The sequence below is a fragment of the Schistocerca nitens genome, chromosome 3, assembly GCF_023898315.1.
Source record: "Schistocerca nitens isolate TAMUIC-IGC-003100 chromosome 3, iqSchNite1.1, whole genome shotgun sequence".
Taxonomy (NCBI): domain Eukaryota; kingdom Metazoa; phylum Arthropoda; class Insecta; order Orthoptera; family Acrididae; genus Schistocerca; species Schistocerca nitens.
Window position 1 is genome coordinate 663,879,451 of NC_064616.1, and position 19,600 is coordinate 663,899,050.

At 40.0% G+C, this 19,600-nt stretch overlaps 1 protein-coding gene across 1 annotated transcript in view; it reads right to left on the reverse strand.

The window, feature by feature from the left end:
- LOC126249701 (rho GTPase-activating protein 100F) overlaps positions 1-19,600 on the reverse strand; it is a 405,508-nt gene that overhangs the window by 223,513 nt on the left and 162,395 nt on the right. The window contains exons 6-7 of the mRNA XM_049951380.1: positions 16,483-16,759; positions 12,865-13,217 (exon numbers count right to left, since the gene is read on the reverse strand). Coding sequence (XP_049807337.1) covers positions 12,865-13,217; positions 16,483-16,759 — 630 coding nt within the window. The remainder of the gene's footprint in view (positions 1-12,864; positions 13,218-16,482; positions 16,760-19,600) is intronic.

Genomic DNA, 19,600 nt, shown 5'->3' on the forward strand with positions numbered 1-19,600 from the left:
GTCGATTCTTTTTAAGTTAAAAAATTATGAAACAGCATTTACTATGGGTATGAGCACAAGAAGATTCCAATGAAATTCTTGCCCTCTAAAGTGCTGATCAGCAAGTATTTAATTGCTGATGTGTTTGACTGGTTAGTTTCAGACCTCAATTCAATTACTATAGTAGTAAATATTTATTGAGCTCTTCTGGCTCAAGCAGAATTTCTTTATAGATCTCTTGAGAAATCAGCTATAATATTGTCCAAACAAGCATTCCCACATGTTAGGCTATTGTTAGTACAACATAAAATTAATGATATCAGTAGGTTTGAAAACGTTTTTGAGTTGGGTTATGTTGGAATCACCACATACTGCAACATTTGTTTTGACTTTTAAATTTTTTCTCGCCATTTCTTCAAATTACTTAAAAAATAAATTAACATCACTATCTGGAGAATTATAAAATTCAACAATTATGATATTTCGTTTGATCAGTCTTATGCAACTAAATTCTCCATGGATTATTTTCAGCTATTTCTTGACCAGTCCACTCTCCAATAGATTTTGGAAGGAAAGGAACATCTAAATCTTTCTGTGCAGGTGGTAATTTCCATTATTTTATTAAAATGGTCATTTTTCTGTATGTATGTGAGAGTCAAAAAATATTTTTGCATTCAGAGGAGAAAGTCAGTGATTGAAATTTGTGAAAAGATCTCTCAGCAACAAATTAAGGCTTTGTTTTAGTGATGGCCACCTCCACTTGCACATTATATCCATGACAATCTCTCCCATTTCTTTATATATAATACAAAACAAGCTGTATTTCTTTGAACTTATCTGATGTCCTCCATTTATTCTATTGGATAAGGATCCCATACCATGCAGCATTACCCCAGAAAAGGTATTATCGACCAAATCAACAAAACGCTGTCTTAGGTTCATCTTCCCCATGATATTTTCTATGTGATGGTTCCAGTTTAAGTTGTTTCTAATTGTAAATCCTAGATATTTAGTTGAATCAGCAACCTTTACTTTTGTGTGATTTAGGCTGTAACCAAAATTTAACAGGTTGGTTTTGTAGTGCTCATGTGGAGGACCACATATATTTTATTGTTAAGGGTCAATTGCCACTTTTTGCATGAAACAAATAGCTTGTCTAAATCATTTTTCAATTCATTTTGATCTTCCGATGACTTTACTAGATGGTAAATATATCATCTGAATCAATCTAAGAGGGCTGTTTGGATTCCTTCCTACAGTCATATCAAACTGGCTTGCTGAACCATGTACTAACAGACAGAGCTGTATACCTCAGTTTTTCAGAGTATGAAAAGGCAATACGAAACAGTGCTTTATTTCACTTTATGTATGTAAATTTTATTATGGGAAGAGATATTGACAGTTGACAACTATGTTGTTGTTGTTGTTGTGGTCTTCAGTCCTGAGACTGGTTTGATGCAGCTCTCCATGCTACTCTATCCTGAGCAAGCTTCTTCATCTCCCAGTACCTACTGCAACCTACATCCTTCCGAATCTGCTTGGTGTATTCATCTCTTGGTCTCCCTCTACGATTTTTTACCCTCCACGCTGCCATCCAATGCTAAATTTGTGATCCCTTGATGCCTCAAAACATGTCCTACCAACCGATCCCTTCTTCTAGTCAAGTTGTGCCACAAACTTTTCTTCTCCCCAATCCTATTCAATACCTCCTCATTAGTTATGTGATCTACTCACCTTATCCTCAGCATTCTTCTGTAGCATCACATTTTGAAAGTTTCTATTCTCTTCTTGTCCAAACTAGTTATCATCCATGTTTCACTTCCATACATGGCTACACTCCATACAAATACTTTCAGAAACTACTTCCTGACACTTAAATCTATACTCGATGTTAACAAATTTCTCTTCTTCAGAAACGCTTTCCTTGCCATTGCCAGTCTACATTTTATATCCTCTCTACTTCGACCATCATCAGTTATTTTACTCCCTAAATAGCAAAACTCCTTTACTACTTTAAGTGTCTCATTTCCTAATCTAATACCCTCAACATCACCCGATTTAATTTGACTACATTCCATTATCCTTGTTTTGCTTTTGTTGATGTTCATCTTATACCCTCCTTTCAAGACACTGTTCATTCCGTTCAACTGCTCTTCCAAGTCCTTTGCTGTCTCTGACAGAATTACAATGTCATCGGCGAACCTCAAAGTTTTTACTTCTTCTCCATGGATTTTAATACCTACTCCGAATTTTTCTTTTGTTTCCTTTACTGCTTGCTCAATATACAGATTGAATAACATCGGGGAGAGGCTACAACCCTGTCTCACTCCTTTCCCAACCACTGCTTCCCTTTCATGCCCTCAACTCTTATAACTGCCATCTGGTTTCTGTACAAATTGTAAATAGCCTTTCGCTCCCTGTATTTTACCCCTGCCACCTTCAGAATTTGAAAGAGAGTATTCCAGTTAACATTGTCAAAAGCTTTCTCTAAGTCTACAAATGCTAGAAATGTAGGTTTGCCTTTTCTTAATCTTTCTTCTAAGATAAGTCGTAAGGTTAGTATTGCCTCATGTGTTCCAACATTTCTACGGAATCCAAACTGATCTTCCCCGAGGTCCGCTTCTACCAGTTTTTCCATTTGTCTGTAAAGAATTCGTGTTAGTATTTTGCAGCTGTGACTTATTAAACTGATAGTTCAGTAATTTTCACATCTGTCAACACCTGCTTTCTTTGGGATTGGAATTATGATATTCTTCTTGAAGTCTGAGGGTATTTCGCCTGTCTCATACATCTTGCTCACCAGATAGTAGAGTTTTGTCATGACTGGCTCTCCCAAGGCCATCAGTAGTTATAATGGAATGTTGTCTACTCCCGGGGCCTTGTTTCAACTCAGGTCTTTCAGTGCTCTGTCAAACTCTTCATGCAGTATCTTATCTCCCATTTCGTCTTCATCTACATCCTCTTCCATTTCCATAATATTGTCCTCAAGTACATCACCCTTGTATAAACCCTCTATATACTCCTTCCACCTTTCTGCCTTCCCTTCTTTGCTTAGAACTGGGTTGCCATCTGAGCTCTTGATATTCATACAAGTCGTTCTCTTCTCTCCAAAGGTCACTTTAATTTTCCTGTAGGCAGTATCTATCTTACCCCTAGTGAGACAAGCCTCTACATCCTTACATTTGTCCTCTAGCCATCTCTGCTTAGCCATTTTGCACTTCCTGCCGATCTCATTTTTGAGACGTTTGTATTCCTTTTTGCCTGCTTCATTTACTGCATTTTTATATTTTCTCCTTTCATCAATTAAATTCAATATTTCTTCTGTTACCCAAGGATTTCTATTAGCCCTCGTCTTTTTACCTACTTGATCGTCTGCTGCCTTCACTACTTCATCCCTCAGAGCTACCCATTCTTCTTCTACTGTATTTCTTTCCCCCATTTCTGTCAATTGTTCCCTTATGCTCTCCCTCAAACTCTCTACAACCTCTGGTTCTTTCAGTTTATCCAGGTCCCATCTCCTTAAATTCCCACCTTTTTGTAGTTTCTTCAGTTTCAATCTGCAGTTCATAACCAATAGATTGTGGTCAGAATCCACATCTGCCCCTGGAAATGTCTTACAATTTAAAACCTGGTTCCTAAATCCCTGTCTTACCATTATATAATCTATCTGATACCTTTTAGTATCTCCAGGATTCTTCCAGGTATACAACCTTCTTTTATGATTCTTGAACCAAGTGTTAGCTATGATTAAGTTATGCTCTGTGCAAAATTCTACCACACGGCTTCCTCTTTCATTTCTTCCCCCCAATCCATATTCACCTACTATGTTTCCTTCTCTCCCTTTTCCTACTGACGAATTCCAGTCACCCATGACTATTAAATTTTCGTCTCCCTTCACTACCTGAATAATTTCTTTTATCTTGTCATATATTTCATCAATTTCTTCATCATCTGCAGTGCTAGTTGGCATATAAACTTGTACTACTGTAGTAGGCATGGGCTTTGTGTCTATCTTGGCCACAATAATGCGTTCACTATGCTGTTTGTAGTAGATTACCCGCACTCCTATTTTTTTATTCATTATTAAACCTACTCCTGCATTACCCCTATTTGATTTTGTATTCATAACCCTGTAATCACCTGACCAAAAGTCTTGTTCCTCCTGCCACCGAACTTCACTAATTCCCACTATATCTAACTTTAACCTATCCATTTCCCTTTTTAAATTTTCTAACCTACCTGCCCGATTAAGGGATCTGACATTCCACGCTCCGATCCGTAGAACACCAGTTTTCTTTCTCCTGATAACGACGTCCTCTTGAGTAGTCCCCGCCCGGATATCCGAATGGGGGTCTATTTTACCTCCGGAATATTTTACCCAAGAGGACGCCATCATCATTTAATCATACAGTAAAGCTGCATGTCCTCGGGAAAAATTACGGCTGTAGTTTCCCCTTGCTTTCAGCCGTTCGCAGTACCAGCACAGCAAGGCCATTTTGGTTAGTGTTACAATGCCAGATCAGTCAATCATACAGACTGTTGCCCCTGCAACTACTGAAAAGGCTGCTGCCCCTCTTCAGGAACCACACGTTTGTCTGGCTTCTCAACAGATACCCCTCCGTTGTGGTTGCACCTACGGTACGGCCATCTGTATTGCTGAGGCACGCAAGTCTCCCCACCAACAGCAAGGTTCATGGTTCATGGGGGGGTTGACAACTATGTAAATAAAAAATTATGCACTAGATGGTGAGGACAATTATTCTCATGACAACCAAAACTGACTTCTGCAATAATTTAAATATCTGAAATTACATAATACACTCCTGGAAATTGAAATAAGAACACCGTGAATTCATTGTCCCAGGAAGGGGAAACTTTATTGACACATTCCTGGGGTCAGATACATCACATGATCACACTGACAGAACCACAGGCACATAGACACAGGCAACAGAGCATGCACAATGTCGGCACTAGTACAGTGTATATCCACCTTTCGCAGCAATGCAGGCTGCTATTCTCCCATGGAGACGATCGTAGAGATGCTGGATGTAGTCCTGTGGAATGGCTTGCCATGCCATTTCCACCTGGCGCCTCAGTTGGACCAGCGTTCGTGCTGGACGTGCAGACCGTGTGAGATGACGCTTCATCCAGTCCCAAACATGCTCAATGGGGGACAGATCCGGAGATCTTGCTGGCCAGGGTAGTTGACTTACACCTTCTAGAGCACGTTGGGTGGCACGGGATACATGCAGACTTGCATTGTCCTGTTGGAACAGCAAGTTCCCTTGCCGGTCTAGGAATGGTAGAACGATGGGTTCGATGACGGTTTGGATGTACCGTGCACTATTCAGTGTCCCCTCGACGATCACCATTGGTGTACGGCCAGTGTAGGAGATCGCTCCCCACACCATGATGCCGGGTGTTGGCCCTGTGTGCCTCGGTCGTATGCAGTCCTGATTGTGGCGCTCACCTGCACGGCGCCAAACACGCATACGACCATCATTGGCACCAAGGCAGAAGCGACTCTCATCGCTGAAGACGACACGTCTCCATTCGTCCCTCCATTCACGCCTGTCGCGACACCACTGGAGGCGGGCTGCACGATGTTGGGGCGTGAGCGGAAGACGGCCTAACGGTGTGCGGGACCGTAGCCCAGCTTCATGGAGACGGTTGCGAATGGTCCTTGCCGATACCCCAGGAGCAACAGTGTCCCTAATTTGCTGGGAAGTGGCGGTGCGGTCCCCTACGGCACTGCGTAGGATCCTATGGTCTTGGCGTGCATCCGTGCGTCGCTGCGGTCCGGTCCCAGGTCGACGGGCACGTGCACCTTCCGCCGTCCACTGGCAACAACATCGATGTACTGTGGAGACCTCACTCCCCACGTGTTGAGCAATTCGGCGGTACGTCCACCCGGCCTCCCGCATGCCCACTATACGCCCTCGCTCAAAGTCCGTCAACTGCACATACGGTTCACGTCCACGCTGTCGCGGCATGCTACCAGTGTTAAAGACTGCGATGGAGCTCCGTATGCCACGGCAAACTGGCTGACACTGACGGCGGTGGTGCACAAATGCTGCGCAGCTAGCGCCATTCGACGGCCAACACCGCGGTGTCTGGTGTGTCCGCTGTGCCGTGCGTGTGATCATTGCTTGTACAGCCCTCTCGCAGTGTCCGGAGCAAGTATGGTGGGTCTGACACACCGGTGTCAATGTGTTCTTTTTTCCATTTCCAGGAGTGTAGTTATGATATGTGTTCCACTGAATAAAAAATGTTATTTTGTAGTACACTGTGTAAAGGAAGGAAAAATACATTGTTCTGAAAAGATTTCCAAAAAATCCTTTAATGTAGATTTTGTGAAAACTGGTCATTTTAGTCAAGTTGTATCATATCTCTCTTCTTTTCCATTCAATCCAGTACCTCCTCACTAGTTACGCAATCTACCCATTTAATTATAAGCATTCTTCTGTAACACCACATTTTAAAGTTTTCTGTTCTATTCTTATTTGTACTATTTACATCCATGTCCCAGTTCCATGTAAGGCTACAAAGATTTTGCAGCTGAAGAGCTGTGTTTCACAGTGTTGAAGATGAATAAATGCTCATAGCTCGTAAGTGCATTTTTGTGACCATGCTTACTAGACTTTTTTGCTTGTTTTGGTCCATACTATCAACTCTGAAAGTTTGTCAGTGGAACTCTGGCTCAACCTGAATACTGAGAACGTAAAAATTAACAGTTAATTCCATAATTTGAAGCTTAAGAGTCTAGTGCATGTAAGTCTAGAAGAATACTCACATGTCATCTTTTGCACAGTTTTTAAGCTGCTTTTATTGAATTTATGTCAGTTTGTCATTCAACAATGACTGATCCACTTTAGAGCCTACCCCCAACATTCAGCATACATTTTAACATATTTATAGCAATTCACAGAATAATCAGGAAACCTACAAATTAAATCATCACTGAAATGCTAAAAGATTTTATTTAGTTCAGATACTCAACTAAGCTCAGAAAATTTCATGAAGAGTTTTATTGTTACTTTGGTACACTGGATAATCAGCATTAAATACCAAAGCCTGTTTCTTCAAAACACATGCAGACCAAATTTGACTAACACTGATAGCAGCATCTGCCTTAATGTATTGCCACCAACATATGACAGAAATATAACAGTCTAGATGCAATCAGAAATGGGATGTGTGACTTCAAATTGTGTAACAAACACAACAATTACACACAAACACACACACACACACACACACACACACACACACACACACACACACACATACATTCATATTGAACAAAAGTAGTTTGCATATGGTTTCTACTCATGAATGATGACAGGCGAGAAAGCAAAGTAGAAGCAAGTAGAACTTTCAGTGCAGATCTACTGGGAAAAACTTGCTAGCACTTCTAGTATCTCTGTAACACTGTCAAAAACTTCAGGGTTGTTAAGGGTTTCTTACCAAACTTCATATTCTGTAGTACACTGAACTAACTTTAGGTCTCATTTAATTACTTGCAGTGTGCTGAATGGTGTAAGCTATCCACCTTATTGCATCACAAGAAAATTTCTCTCTGTCACCCTGTCCTAAGTGTATTGAAGAATATGAAAACAAAGTTTTTTGTCACTCAAAGAGATACATAGTGTTCTACAGATACCATCATGAGTGAAAACACTCAAGGCTATGGAACAAGTAATATACCGGTATATGGTACAACTGCTTCAAATACATCAGATTTTGACTGTTACACATGGTTGAGTGAAAACAGTGCTTGGATAAGCAATACAGATATTCAGTGCAGTTAATGTAACCAATTATAGAAAAACTATCTGATACTGCAAGGAAATTACAATCAAAAGCACTATACTGTTCACCATCACAAATCTTGTGAGTAATACTAGAAAAAACAGAAACCTCCATACAACAAAAAATAAATAAAAAAAAATTAAAAAAAAAAATTTACCGAGGTGGCGCAGTGGTTAGCACACTGGACTCGCATTCAGGAGGACGACGGTTCAATCCCGTCTCCAGCCATCCTGATTTAGGTTTTCCGTGATTTCCCTAAATCGTTTCAGGCAAATGCCGGGATGGTTCCTTTGAAAGGGCACGGCCGATTTCCTTCACCATCCTTCCCTAACCCGAGCTTGCGCTCCGTCTCTAATGACCTCGTTGGCGACGGGACGTTAAACAACACTAACCTAACCTAACCTAACCTACAATAAAATTTACTATCAAAACTAATTACAAAATACCCTTAATTCAGAATGCTTTAAATCACTAATTATGAATAAATTTCTTAATTACTAAAGGTGGATGGGAATCCAACTGGAGTATAAAAATTTGCATATCAGATGCCAGTGTCTAGCCTTTGCAAATGATTTAGCAATATTTTCCAAAAACATCAGTACACCAGCTGAGCAAATCAACCTACTGAAAGTGACAGTGGATAAGGTAGCATTACAAAATTCTTTTGAGAAGAAATAATTCATAATAAACATTAAAAGTGCTCCAAAATTCCTAAGCACAGGATATGGTAGAATCAACCATGTGAATAAATTTAGGTACTTAGGGGATAATAAAGCCAAATAGTCTAAATAGAAAATCAAATAAAACTAGAGTGCAGGAAATGGCAATGGTTTATCTGTTAATCAGGGACATCTACAGTTTTAAAAAAACCGCCTACAGTAAAAAGAAAAGTCCAACACAACAACATTATAATAAAACTGGAGTGGCTTTATGCAGTGGAACGTTTAGTCCTCACCTAAAACAGAGAAATTGAAGATTTGGGGGAAAAGGGAAGGAAGGTAGTATGAAATATACTCAGTACAAAAAAGTTGAGAGTATGTGAATGTAAATAAGTAATGAAGAGATTTACACCCAAACTGAAAAACTATCTGATGCGCTCAGGGAAAGGAGAATTTCCTTTTATGGTCTCTTGCTTCAAATGAACTCAGGAAGACTGACTTAGCAAATATTTGACCATTTCAACAAAAATCCCAAAATGCAAATCAGTTGGGTCAGGAGAGTAAAAAATTTCTTAGTAGAAATCAACATTAAAAAAGCAGAAATTCTAGACAGACCAACTTTTCAGACCAAGATTAGAAATTTTGGAAGTTTCCAGAAAAAGGTCAGAAAACATACACTCCTGGAAATGGAAAAAAGAACACATTGACACCGGTGTGTCAGACCCACCATACTTGCTCCGGACACTGCGAGAGGGCTGTACAAGCAATGATCACACGCACGGCACAGTGGACACACCAGGAACCGCGGTGTTGGCCGTCGAATGGCGCTAGCTGCGCAGCATTTGTGCACCGCCGCCGTCAGTGTCAGCCAATTTGCCGTGGCATACGGAGCTCCATCGCAGTCTTTAACACTGGTAGCATGCCGCGACAGTGTGGACGTGAACCGTATGTGCAGTTGACGGACTTTGAGCGAGGGCGTATAGTGGGCATGCGGGAGGCCGGGTGGACGTACCGCCGAATTGCTCAACACGTGGGGCGTGAGGTCTCCACAGTACATCAATGTTGTTGGCAGTGGTCGGCGGAAGGTGCACGTGCCCGTCGACCTGGGACCGGACCGCAGCGATGCACGGATGCACGCCAAGACCATAGGATCCTACGCAGTGCCGTAGGGGACCGCACCGCCACTTCCCAGCAAATTAGGGACACTGTTGCTCCTGGGGTATCGGCGAGGACCATTCGCAACCGTCTCCATGAAGCTGGGCTACGGTCCCGCACACCGTTAGGCCGTCTTCCGCTCACGCCCCAACATCGTGCAGCCCGCCTCTAGTGGTGTCGCGACAGGCATGAATGGAGGGACGAATGGAGACGTGTCGTCTTCAGCGATGAGAGTCGCTTCTGCCTTGGTGCCAATGATGGTCGTATGCGTGTTTGGCGCCGTGCAGGTGAGCGCCACAATCAGGACTGCATACGACCGAGGCACACAGGGCCAACACCCGGCATCATGGTGTGGGGAGCGATCTCCTACACTGGCCGTACACCAATGGTGATCGTCGAGGGGACACTGAATAGTGCACGGTACATCCAAACCGTCATCGAACCCATCGTTCTACCATTCCTAGACCGGCAAGGGAACTTGCTGTTCCAACAGGACAATGCACGTCCGCATGTATCCCGTGCCACCCAACGTGCTCTAGAAGGTGTAAGTCAACTACCCTGGCCAGCAAGATCTCCGGATCTGTCCCCCATTGAGCATGTTTGGGACTGGATGAAGCGTCGTCTCACGCGGTCTGCACGTCCAGCATGAACGCTGGTCCAACTGAGGCGCCAGGTGGAAATGGCATGGCAAGCCGTTCCACAGGACTACATCCAGCATCTCTACGATCGTCTCCATGGGAGAATAGCAGCCTGCATTGCTGCGAAAGGTGGATATACACTGTACTAGTGCCGACATTGTGCATGCTCTGTTGCCTGTGTCTATGTGCCTGTGGTTCTGTCAGTGTGATCATGTGATGTATCTGACCCCAGGAATGTGTCAATAAAGTTTCCCCTTCCTGGGACAATGAATTCACGGTGTTCTTATTTCAATTTCCGGGAGTGTATCTTTGTATGGAGAGATGAAAAAACTAAAGAAAGCAATGAAAGATTTAAGAAATACTGGGAAGACCAAAAATCAGGAAAGAAGATAACATCATGAAGAAGTTACTTCGCTTGGTCCATAGATGGCCGAGATCAAAGAAATGAGGTGAAGTCAGGGATATTGAGTGATGAGCACTTATGACAAGTTAAAAGTCATGTTTCAACCCAACTGATACACAGATCTTTATCTTTTGTGGACAAAGTTCCTCCAATTAATTTCCCATATAACCCCATGAATAACTTTCGGCCAAGAACAGTTTTCTGCATTTTTGTTGTTTGTAAAAGTGTAACATGATAAAACTTGTACCATTCTTATTTGCTACTCCAGTATTTTACAGCATTGTTTCTGAATTAAGCTGTAACAACAGCGTGATATGATAACCACCAACTTTCTTGTATACATTATCCTTACATTTTTGTATTAGGACAAATGTACACAAAGATTTGATGTAGAAGTTTTTGACACAGATTACCAGTAATCCAATATAAAATATTTGGATACATTTCCACTAACTCACTTGCAAGTATTGTTCCTGCATGTTGTGTTTTTGGTGTATGTTCATTAAAATCTGGTCTCTGATTACTGCCACAGGTATCCAAAATAACTGTATCTGTTAATAGTGTGGTAAGACATTAACAGATACATAAACATAAGTCAAAAGACACATAGTAAATTTCAGTGTTAGTGTAGATGATTTCTGTGTCTGAAACTTAGGTAATACAAATTAAGTGAGAGATTTACACTTTGACTTCAAACTACTACCACCAGCAGAGATGCTGGATAATAGAAAGGTATTCAGACAGGGTGGAACAGTGACTACCTTTTTAAAAGAGTCCTTCTTTTGTTATAGCCATATACATATTATAATTCATCTGGGATTTTTAATCATAGAAATACTACAACAATTATTCTCAAAGGGGCAAGCAATGGCTATGATGATGTTGCCCTAAGATGTCAGATACCAGTGCTATATAGATAAATTATACTACTGAACTATTTGCAAGAGCTCGTCATGCTAAATAAACCTTTGTAACTAACCTAGCATTAGAGGAGACTGCCACAGCTTAGCTGAAAGGACCAACGAATAAAGGACTTCAGATTGGCAGTGATTATTTGAGGTAATATACATCTAAAAAGGAATTTTTGTGTGCTCTGTGACTGTAACTATGCATAAATTGTATGCACACATTTTCTTGGCACTTCAGAGGGCACCACAGAGTGCAAAGCAATTTCGCTACATCCCACTCTACTCGAGTCATATGGTGTAGCAGGAAGCAAGCCATAAATTCCACATAATTTTGCCAAGAGATATCAAACTGATCACTTTGTGCTGACTATCTACAAAAGTAAAGACAGAAAGAGCTGTGCTGAAGAATGTCAACATGTTACCTGTAATCAAATTTGCCTTCTAATCTGACAGATGTGCATCATTGTAACAAAAATAAGTCCTTACAAAAAAAAAAAAAAAAAAAAAAAAAAATTATATATATATATATATATATATATATATATAAAAATTCAGCAGTGATGCCTGTTACTAAAGTAAATTATCGTTTTCCTACTAAGGAAAGTGTATGTTGACACAGCTACACTATTTGCTTTTGACTTTCAATCATTGAGGATGAGGGAGGTAAGAAACAATGAGACAGTAAGGAAACAGTATTTATCCCTCTACATCGTTATTTATGAAGTAACTGCTACTGTCATGAAACCACGGACCTGCTACCAGGCAGTCAGTTACAATGAAGAATAATATGCTAGTAAGAAAATATTATTAAAAAACTCATAGTAAAGTTATTAGACTTCCAAATACTGCAATAGGACTGGTGCAGCACATGAACTGGGAACCAGGATTTTTACGCTAATATATAAGATATACACTATTTGTTATTTGAAAATTATTAGAATTATTTATATTAAGCTCATAAAATTTAGTCTAGACTGCCTGTTTACATTTTATAATGAACTTTCTGAGTGCCTAGTTAAAGATATTACTGGGCTCAATGAATCAAAGGAAGCTCCTTACAAAAATGATAAAAAGTTGTCTTGCAGTCATTACACCAAACTTTTTATAAGAGATTAGAAACTTAACTCAGGGAAATAATCAAATGTCCTGTGTCCAATGACTTGGCAAACTGATGGGCACAAACTAATATATGTAATAAATACCTTCCTGGAAAAAAATATATATACGACTGTAACAAAGATCTTCTTGGAGAAAAAGATATTTGAGTAGAAAAAATATCTATACATAACACAACGCTTGTAAATTACCTGTAATAAGAGTAGGAAGTGCGAGGTGAAGAAGTGCAAGTAGCTTCTGTATCTGATGCATAATCAAGAGAGGGGCGGTGTCTCCGCGTTAGTGTCCCAGCCGAAAAAGGCTGTTCACTGCGATAACGGGAGGCTGAGTATGAGCTGGCAGCACCTGCAGTGCCTGCCTTGAGACTGGAGCGCAAGAGAGTGTGTGGTGTGCTAGATAGTCCATATTCTACTCGAGGCAAGTGTTGATCACTTCCTGAGCGTGGCATCACCTTACGGCCACCATAATATGAACGGGAAGGCTGGGATAAACGACGTGAACTGCCAGTTGCAGGCTGTGTGGGTCCTGAATAGAATGCATGCACCTGAAACACATTAATTATATATGACAGCAAACATGTACATTTCAACACATATATAATTTGTCAAAATATATTACAGACAAATTTTGAAGTGCTAAAGAATCTATGTAACTGTCTTGAAATTTTGTGCTGTTAATTTGTACTTTGGCAGATGATGTTCATTTCTTGATCCTTACAGCAGGCCAGTTTGTGATGTGACTACTTATGTGCATAGACTTGTGAGTAACATTTAATAGCTCAGTAAGTCGAGATCATTAAAGGCAGAAATATTATTTTTGTGTTGTAGACATGCATTTGCACGCACAAATTTCATACAAGTGATTGAGAGATTTGTACCATGACCAAAATATAGAATAATAGTGGAGACATTTATTATTGAAAAGATTCTGTCACTATCCTTTTTAAGTGCATATCATTTACATGCCTTAAGAACCAGCCAGTGACTTTACAGTTAACTCACAGTTGCAACAATAAAAGAATTCACCTCATTGAAAATAGTTTTGCAAGCAATAATAAAGTAATGGCGCAAACAAAAAGAAAAGTGTTGTTCGAATTAAAGCCCTCACTACTGAAATTAAAATTTTCAGTTTTATTGCTAGAATACTAAGTCCATATTTAGAAGTATGATTCACATCTATGTCTGGCCATACTGATTTAGATTTAGAATTACTTCAGGTTATTCCTATCATCATTCCTTGAATGATGCCATGCTGATATCTTTCTCCATCCTTTTAAAATTGATGAAGTGCTCTGTCTCTAATTAGTGTGTCACTATAAGTTAGCAAATGTAGAAACAAGAGCACTAAAATGGCCAGCATTAATATCATGCATATATTTGAATTAGAATTACATGACACTGGGTACTTCAGATGGAAGCCTTATTGAGTTGATCCATGAGGCATGCTGGGATAGTTCTGCTCTTGGACTATTGCCACAAAAAAGCTGAAACTAGATTTCAAGTTCTGATCTGGCACACAGCATCTGTCTATCCCAGATATTTATTTCACAAACACATCACCATATCGTACACTCAGCTGATTTATCCATTAATTTTCACTCCTTTTTATGGCTTATACTTAACCAACATGCACTTGAAGTATGGAGTATAAAATGAGTATTCAAGCCCAATAATTAAAACCCAAAATGCATAGTACAAAAAATATTCCAGCAATGAAATGAGATAGATGAAAAGTACCTACTTACCAACTGCTGAAAGTGGATGAGCTGGGTTAACACTGACAGAAACGTGAAAAGGTAGATGGTACCGAATTTTCAACTTTCAGAAATAGTAATTCCTTTTCTAGGACTTTAAGACATTTCAAGAGAAAAGACATAGAAAACTGATACAAATAGTGGAAGACATCTATGTGTGGCACTCAGCATTCCACAGCACGGAAGACACACAATGTAGAGAAGTAACAATGGACTATAACAAAACTGGTTACTCTTCCCAAATACTGTGACAGGGCTGCAGAGAACAGTACTGATGATAGTTAAAAACTGAGAAGTAACATAAATGTTGAGATAAAAATAAAAGAAACAAGCAAACACACACACACACACACACAAATGCATTAACCCTCTCCAAGAACTTAGAAGAATCAAAATAAAAGAAATTTAATACCTCTATATTAAGAGACTGAAAGGATATAAAACACTGTTCAGGCATGGTTCAAAGAATGACACACTCATCCAGCAGTGCACAAAGCCCACTTTGGTAAATGAATAAGCTATCAATTAGCATCCTTGATAAATTGCTGTGAGATGTACAGATTAAAATCTGTGATATTAATCAGATTATCTGCATTACAACAGTGAATATAAATTATATCTGAAGAACTAACATGGAAAGCCAAGATAAATAAATCATTTACAGGGAACTGACCAAATCTAAAACTTGTTTATAGGATTTATAAAAAATTCTTTGTTAATTTTGTGACAGTGTGTAATGGCTGAACATTTTTGAGTTTTTAATAGTACTACTATCTACAATTAACTGTGAGAAGCAAATATATATGACACCACTTTGTTTCTACAGGAAGAAACTTTTCATTGCCTGGTATAAAACTACATATGCACTATGTTTAGATGTAATGTCATGATACTACAAATGTCCCTTTATAGTAGAAAACTGGAAACAGAAACTGACAGGGAAATATTATTAAAAATATGAGAGAAAATTAAGAGATGGGTTTGAAGTGACCACAGAAAATGCTGTTTCCTCATAATCCACAATGCCACATGTTAACAACATTTTTCTGCCATCTTCATGAGCATTGGTATCTGAATAGCTACTGTACACCCTCGGTATCAACTTTCTTGCTCCTCTTTTACATGCTGGTACTCTTCTTTTTGCAAAAGGGCTATTCATTCAATTGAAGGTTTTAATGCCAGAAGAAGATTCTTCTGTAGATTTCAATAAAGTGCTTTGTGTGTGTGTGTGTGTGTGTTTGGGGGTGGGGGGTTTATGTATATGACAACTTTTGTTTGACATTATTAACTTTAGGGGGAAGAAAAATTTTTATGAGATTTCCTTAGCAATGATAAGGGAAGGTACATCAGGAAATATTCCTCTACAAAAAGATAATCATGATTATTTCATATGACTATGAATGCAAAATTAAAAATTCCACAGATGTGATCAAAGGATTCTTGATCATAATTCGTGAAGGATATGAGCAAATAAGAACTAAGTTACTACAACTTCCACTGTTGGGCAAAAGGTAGATTTTTGGGATTCTCTAATACAATTTTTCTATTTATCATACTCATATAGGAAATACGAAAAATTTTAACAGCTCACATTTTGTGTCGCAGGGTATACATAACCAGAATACGTATATCCCAAAAATGAGAGAAAATCTTAGACAGTATTATAATTCAAGCTGTTTTAAATTCATAATTCATGAAGCTACACACCTGCTGCATAACCACCAATTGAGCAATATAGGAAGTTGAAGGCAGGTTACAAACAATTCAGAAGTTAGGGCCTATATGATACCTTGCTATCTTCTAATTTCTTATCAGGTTTTCAGATTTATTCTACTGAAATGCTGTGAATTTTGTTGTAAGTCAGTCAACACACCCAAGAACATTATAAAGACTTTAAAGCAACTGTAAAGACCTTTCTTTTACATTGTTTCAACAGAAACGCGGGATGATGAGAAAAGTCTCAAATGAATAAACTGCATTAATTAGCATGGTCAAAAGTGAAGTTGACAGTCTCTTTTAAAAGTATTACTATTCTGAGGTAAATTATAAAACTCACCTTTTCTGCTAATGATTCCAAAGTTTTTGGGTAACCCCTGTCATATGGCTGAAAATGCTGAGGGATAGAAGAGGGTTTGGGTTGTTCAGTTATCACAGGTGGTGGTGGGGGCTGGTATGGCCAAGAGGCAGTTGCTGAAGTTTGATCTGTTGCATGCTCAGGCCGTGAATTGTAATACAGATCTGCTAACCCTAGTCCATTTGCTGTGTCACCATTGCTCTCGAGTGCCAGATCTTGAGCTGTGTCCAACCCTGTTAAGCCAAGTCCCAAACGAGATCTGAAAGATAAGATACAGTTCTGTAACAAACATAGCTCTACTTACTGTATGACTAATATAATTTAAATTATTATTGTTTTTGTTTTCAATATTTCTCATTATTAAAAGGCTTCTGTTGCTGTAAATACCGTTATGTGATATTAGATGCCTTTTGCCACTCAACTATGGAGAAACGGCTAAAACTGCAATTTTCCTCCAATGTAGCAGCAGTAATGTTTCACTGAATGTAACATGGATGATATTTATCAGAATCAGAACCGTTCAATTATAATTTTTTGGTGTTCTAGCACAAGCAGGTACACACGTAAAATACTCATTTCAAGAGTAAGATTAAATTTATGTTTATAGCTCATAAACAACTAAAAGTGTAGTAGAAATATTGCTTGGAGCTCACTTAATATATTCAAAGGAAATAGTCATCAGTGAGGTAATATGAGTCGCTTCAAATTAATAAAAATAACTGGTTGTCGTCATTGCAGATATTATTCGTAACTGAATTGTTGAAAACTACAAGTTGGTCTGTTTGTATGATATGTATTGTTTAGTATCCCCACCATCAGATTTCACAGTGGAGGCAGGTGAGCTGGCACTGGTAGAACAGCAAAGCAGTCAGCAAAGTAGTTCAGCATGGAGGGCACTCGCCTTGTGTCATATGAGCAGACCCACTAACAGAAGCGTTTACTTGTGAGCGGCAGTAAGTGGAGCAGACCAGTGCTCCTGCAGAATTAAACCACCGTGAACCTTGCCTGTCACTTCATTCCAGCAATTGTCATGTGGTCAGTCCTTAGCTGCCCATACAGCTGCATGCTACACATATTGCCATGTGTGTATCAAGATGAGTTTGGACACTTCACTTCAGTAGTTCAGTTCACATGATGAGTTCATTACACTCATGGGGTTCTGTTCCCTGGCTTTTACCAACTTGTCATTGGTCTGTGAAATACACACACTGAACATGTTGAGGAGCAGTGTTGTCATGCCTTCTGCAGATACTAAAGAGCCAATGAAGGATGTTATTATGCATGTGACACTCTATTTTTTTAAAATCCATTTTTCACTTTGCCTTATCATGGACCTGGCATTTCTGCAGCGCTGGCAGGAACAGTTGCACCTACACAAGAAGCAGCAGCAGCAGCAACAGGAGCAGATTCAGGCACTGATAACCCAGAATGTGGACTTGATTCACCCCCTAGCTTCACCAGTAGGTGGCCACCCACCCACGGTGCATTTTTCTTCTCTGCCCCCAATACCCCTGATGACCTTTTCCAGTTTCCATGAGTCTACAGAGAGGTGGGAGGTAAGGTGTATCATCAAATCCAGTTGTTATCATCCAGAAGGATAGGCTTATATGAAGTTGTCCAAAATTTGAAGCCCTCTATTGAACCTGAGAAGCTTCCCTTTGATGAGCTTCGTCAGTTGCGTATGCAGTATTTTGGCCTCCAAACCCATGTGGTGCCAGCATGGTTGCAGTTTAACCAGAGCTGCAAGAGCTCTGGAGAGTCACATGCAGCCTCAATCACCAATTTGCAAGACCTCTCAGGCAAATGTCATTTTGAGTGTCCCAAATACCTCTCATACAGACTCACTAATTTGGAATGTGACTGTTGTCTGGTTAGCTCCTGATCCTGAGATTCAGATTTGCGCATTGTTCTTGTCAGACCATTATTGAGCCAATGTTGCTGAAGTTTTGGAATCACATGAGATTGTGACGGCAGCTCAGGACATCCTCTCTGATAATTGACAGGTGGCAAAATGGCATGACCAACAGTGCCCGGTGCCCCGTGGGATACCTGAAGTGGCCTCGCATCCATCTGAGTCACCATGTGTTGCTGCCATTGATGACTCTGGTGCAACAGCACCTCGGCAGTGTGCACCTTTGCCCGTGCCAAGCTTGGTGAATTCATGACACTTGCAGCTCCATAATTCCTACCCATGGTGATATTTAGGCCCTTGGTGTCATTTACCTTTCATTCACTGGGTGATCCACTGGTCCTACCCCGATTGTCAGTTGTTCATTTGCTGCATGTCTGTCAAGACTGCCCACACATGGAGGCCATGTGTGTGCCATCAGATAAGATGTTCAGCAACTGTCTGTGACAGTCAGCAAGCTACAAGTCACTTGTCAGGTAACCCAGTGTTATCCCTGGACTCTAGGGCTGCCTCCAATGCCCCACACGTGTCACCCAGAGTTGCAATTGCTGCTCCATCAGGATGTGTCTTACAGTAAACAGTGCATTCCCATGTGAGGGAAATTCTCCATCTCTGTGTGTTACAAAAATGGGGAATGGCAACTTACACTGCTAGTGGTCAATTTACCAATTGCACAAAATATCTTTGGGAGTTTTGTCTTTTAGGTTTTTGACTTACAGATTGTTGACAAAGTGCATTTAGTGTATCAACCCATTTCTTTTCATGATTTGGACTCCTTACAAGCCACTGTTTGAGAATACCTCAGGCTGGGCAGAAAAATTTAGAGGCACATGTTTCTCTTAAGCCATTGGGAGTCCTGAAATTTTGTTGTCCCTGTACCATCCCCTTCTCCATGTGTGACAGGGTAAAGGCTCAGTTGCAACACTGGCAAGTTAAGGTGTCATTTCTTCTAATTCATTGATTCAGTGGGCCAACCCTTTGGTGGTGACTCAAAAGCTTGATGGCACCATAAGCCTTTGTGGCAATTTTAAATACATGATCAATTTGCAATATGCTGTGGATTCATATCCCATTCTATGGCAGATGGAATTGTTGGAAAAGCTGTTGGGGAGCTTTTTTATTTGTTTATTCATTATTTCTCTTCCACATTTCCTTACATATGTTTCTACAAAGTTTCATTGATCTACAGTC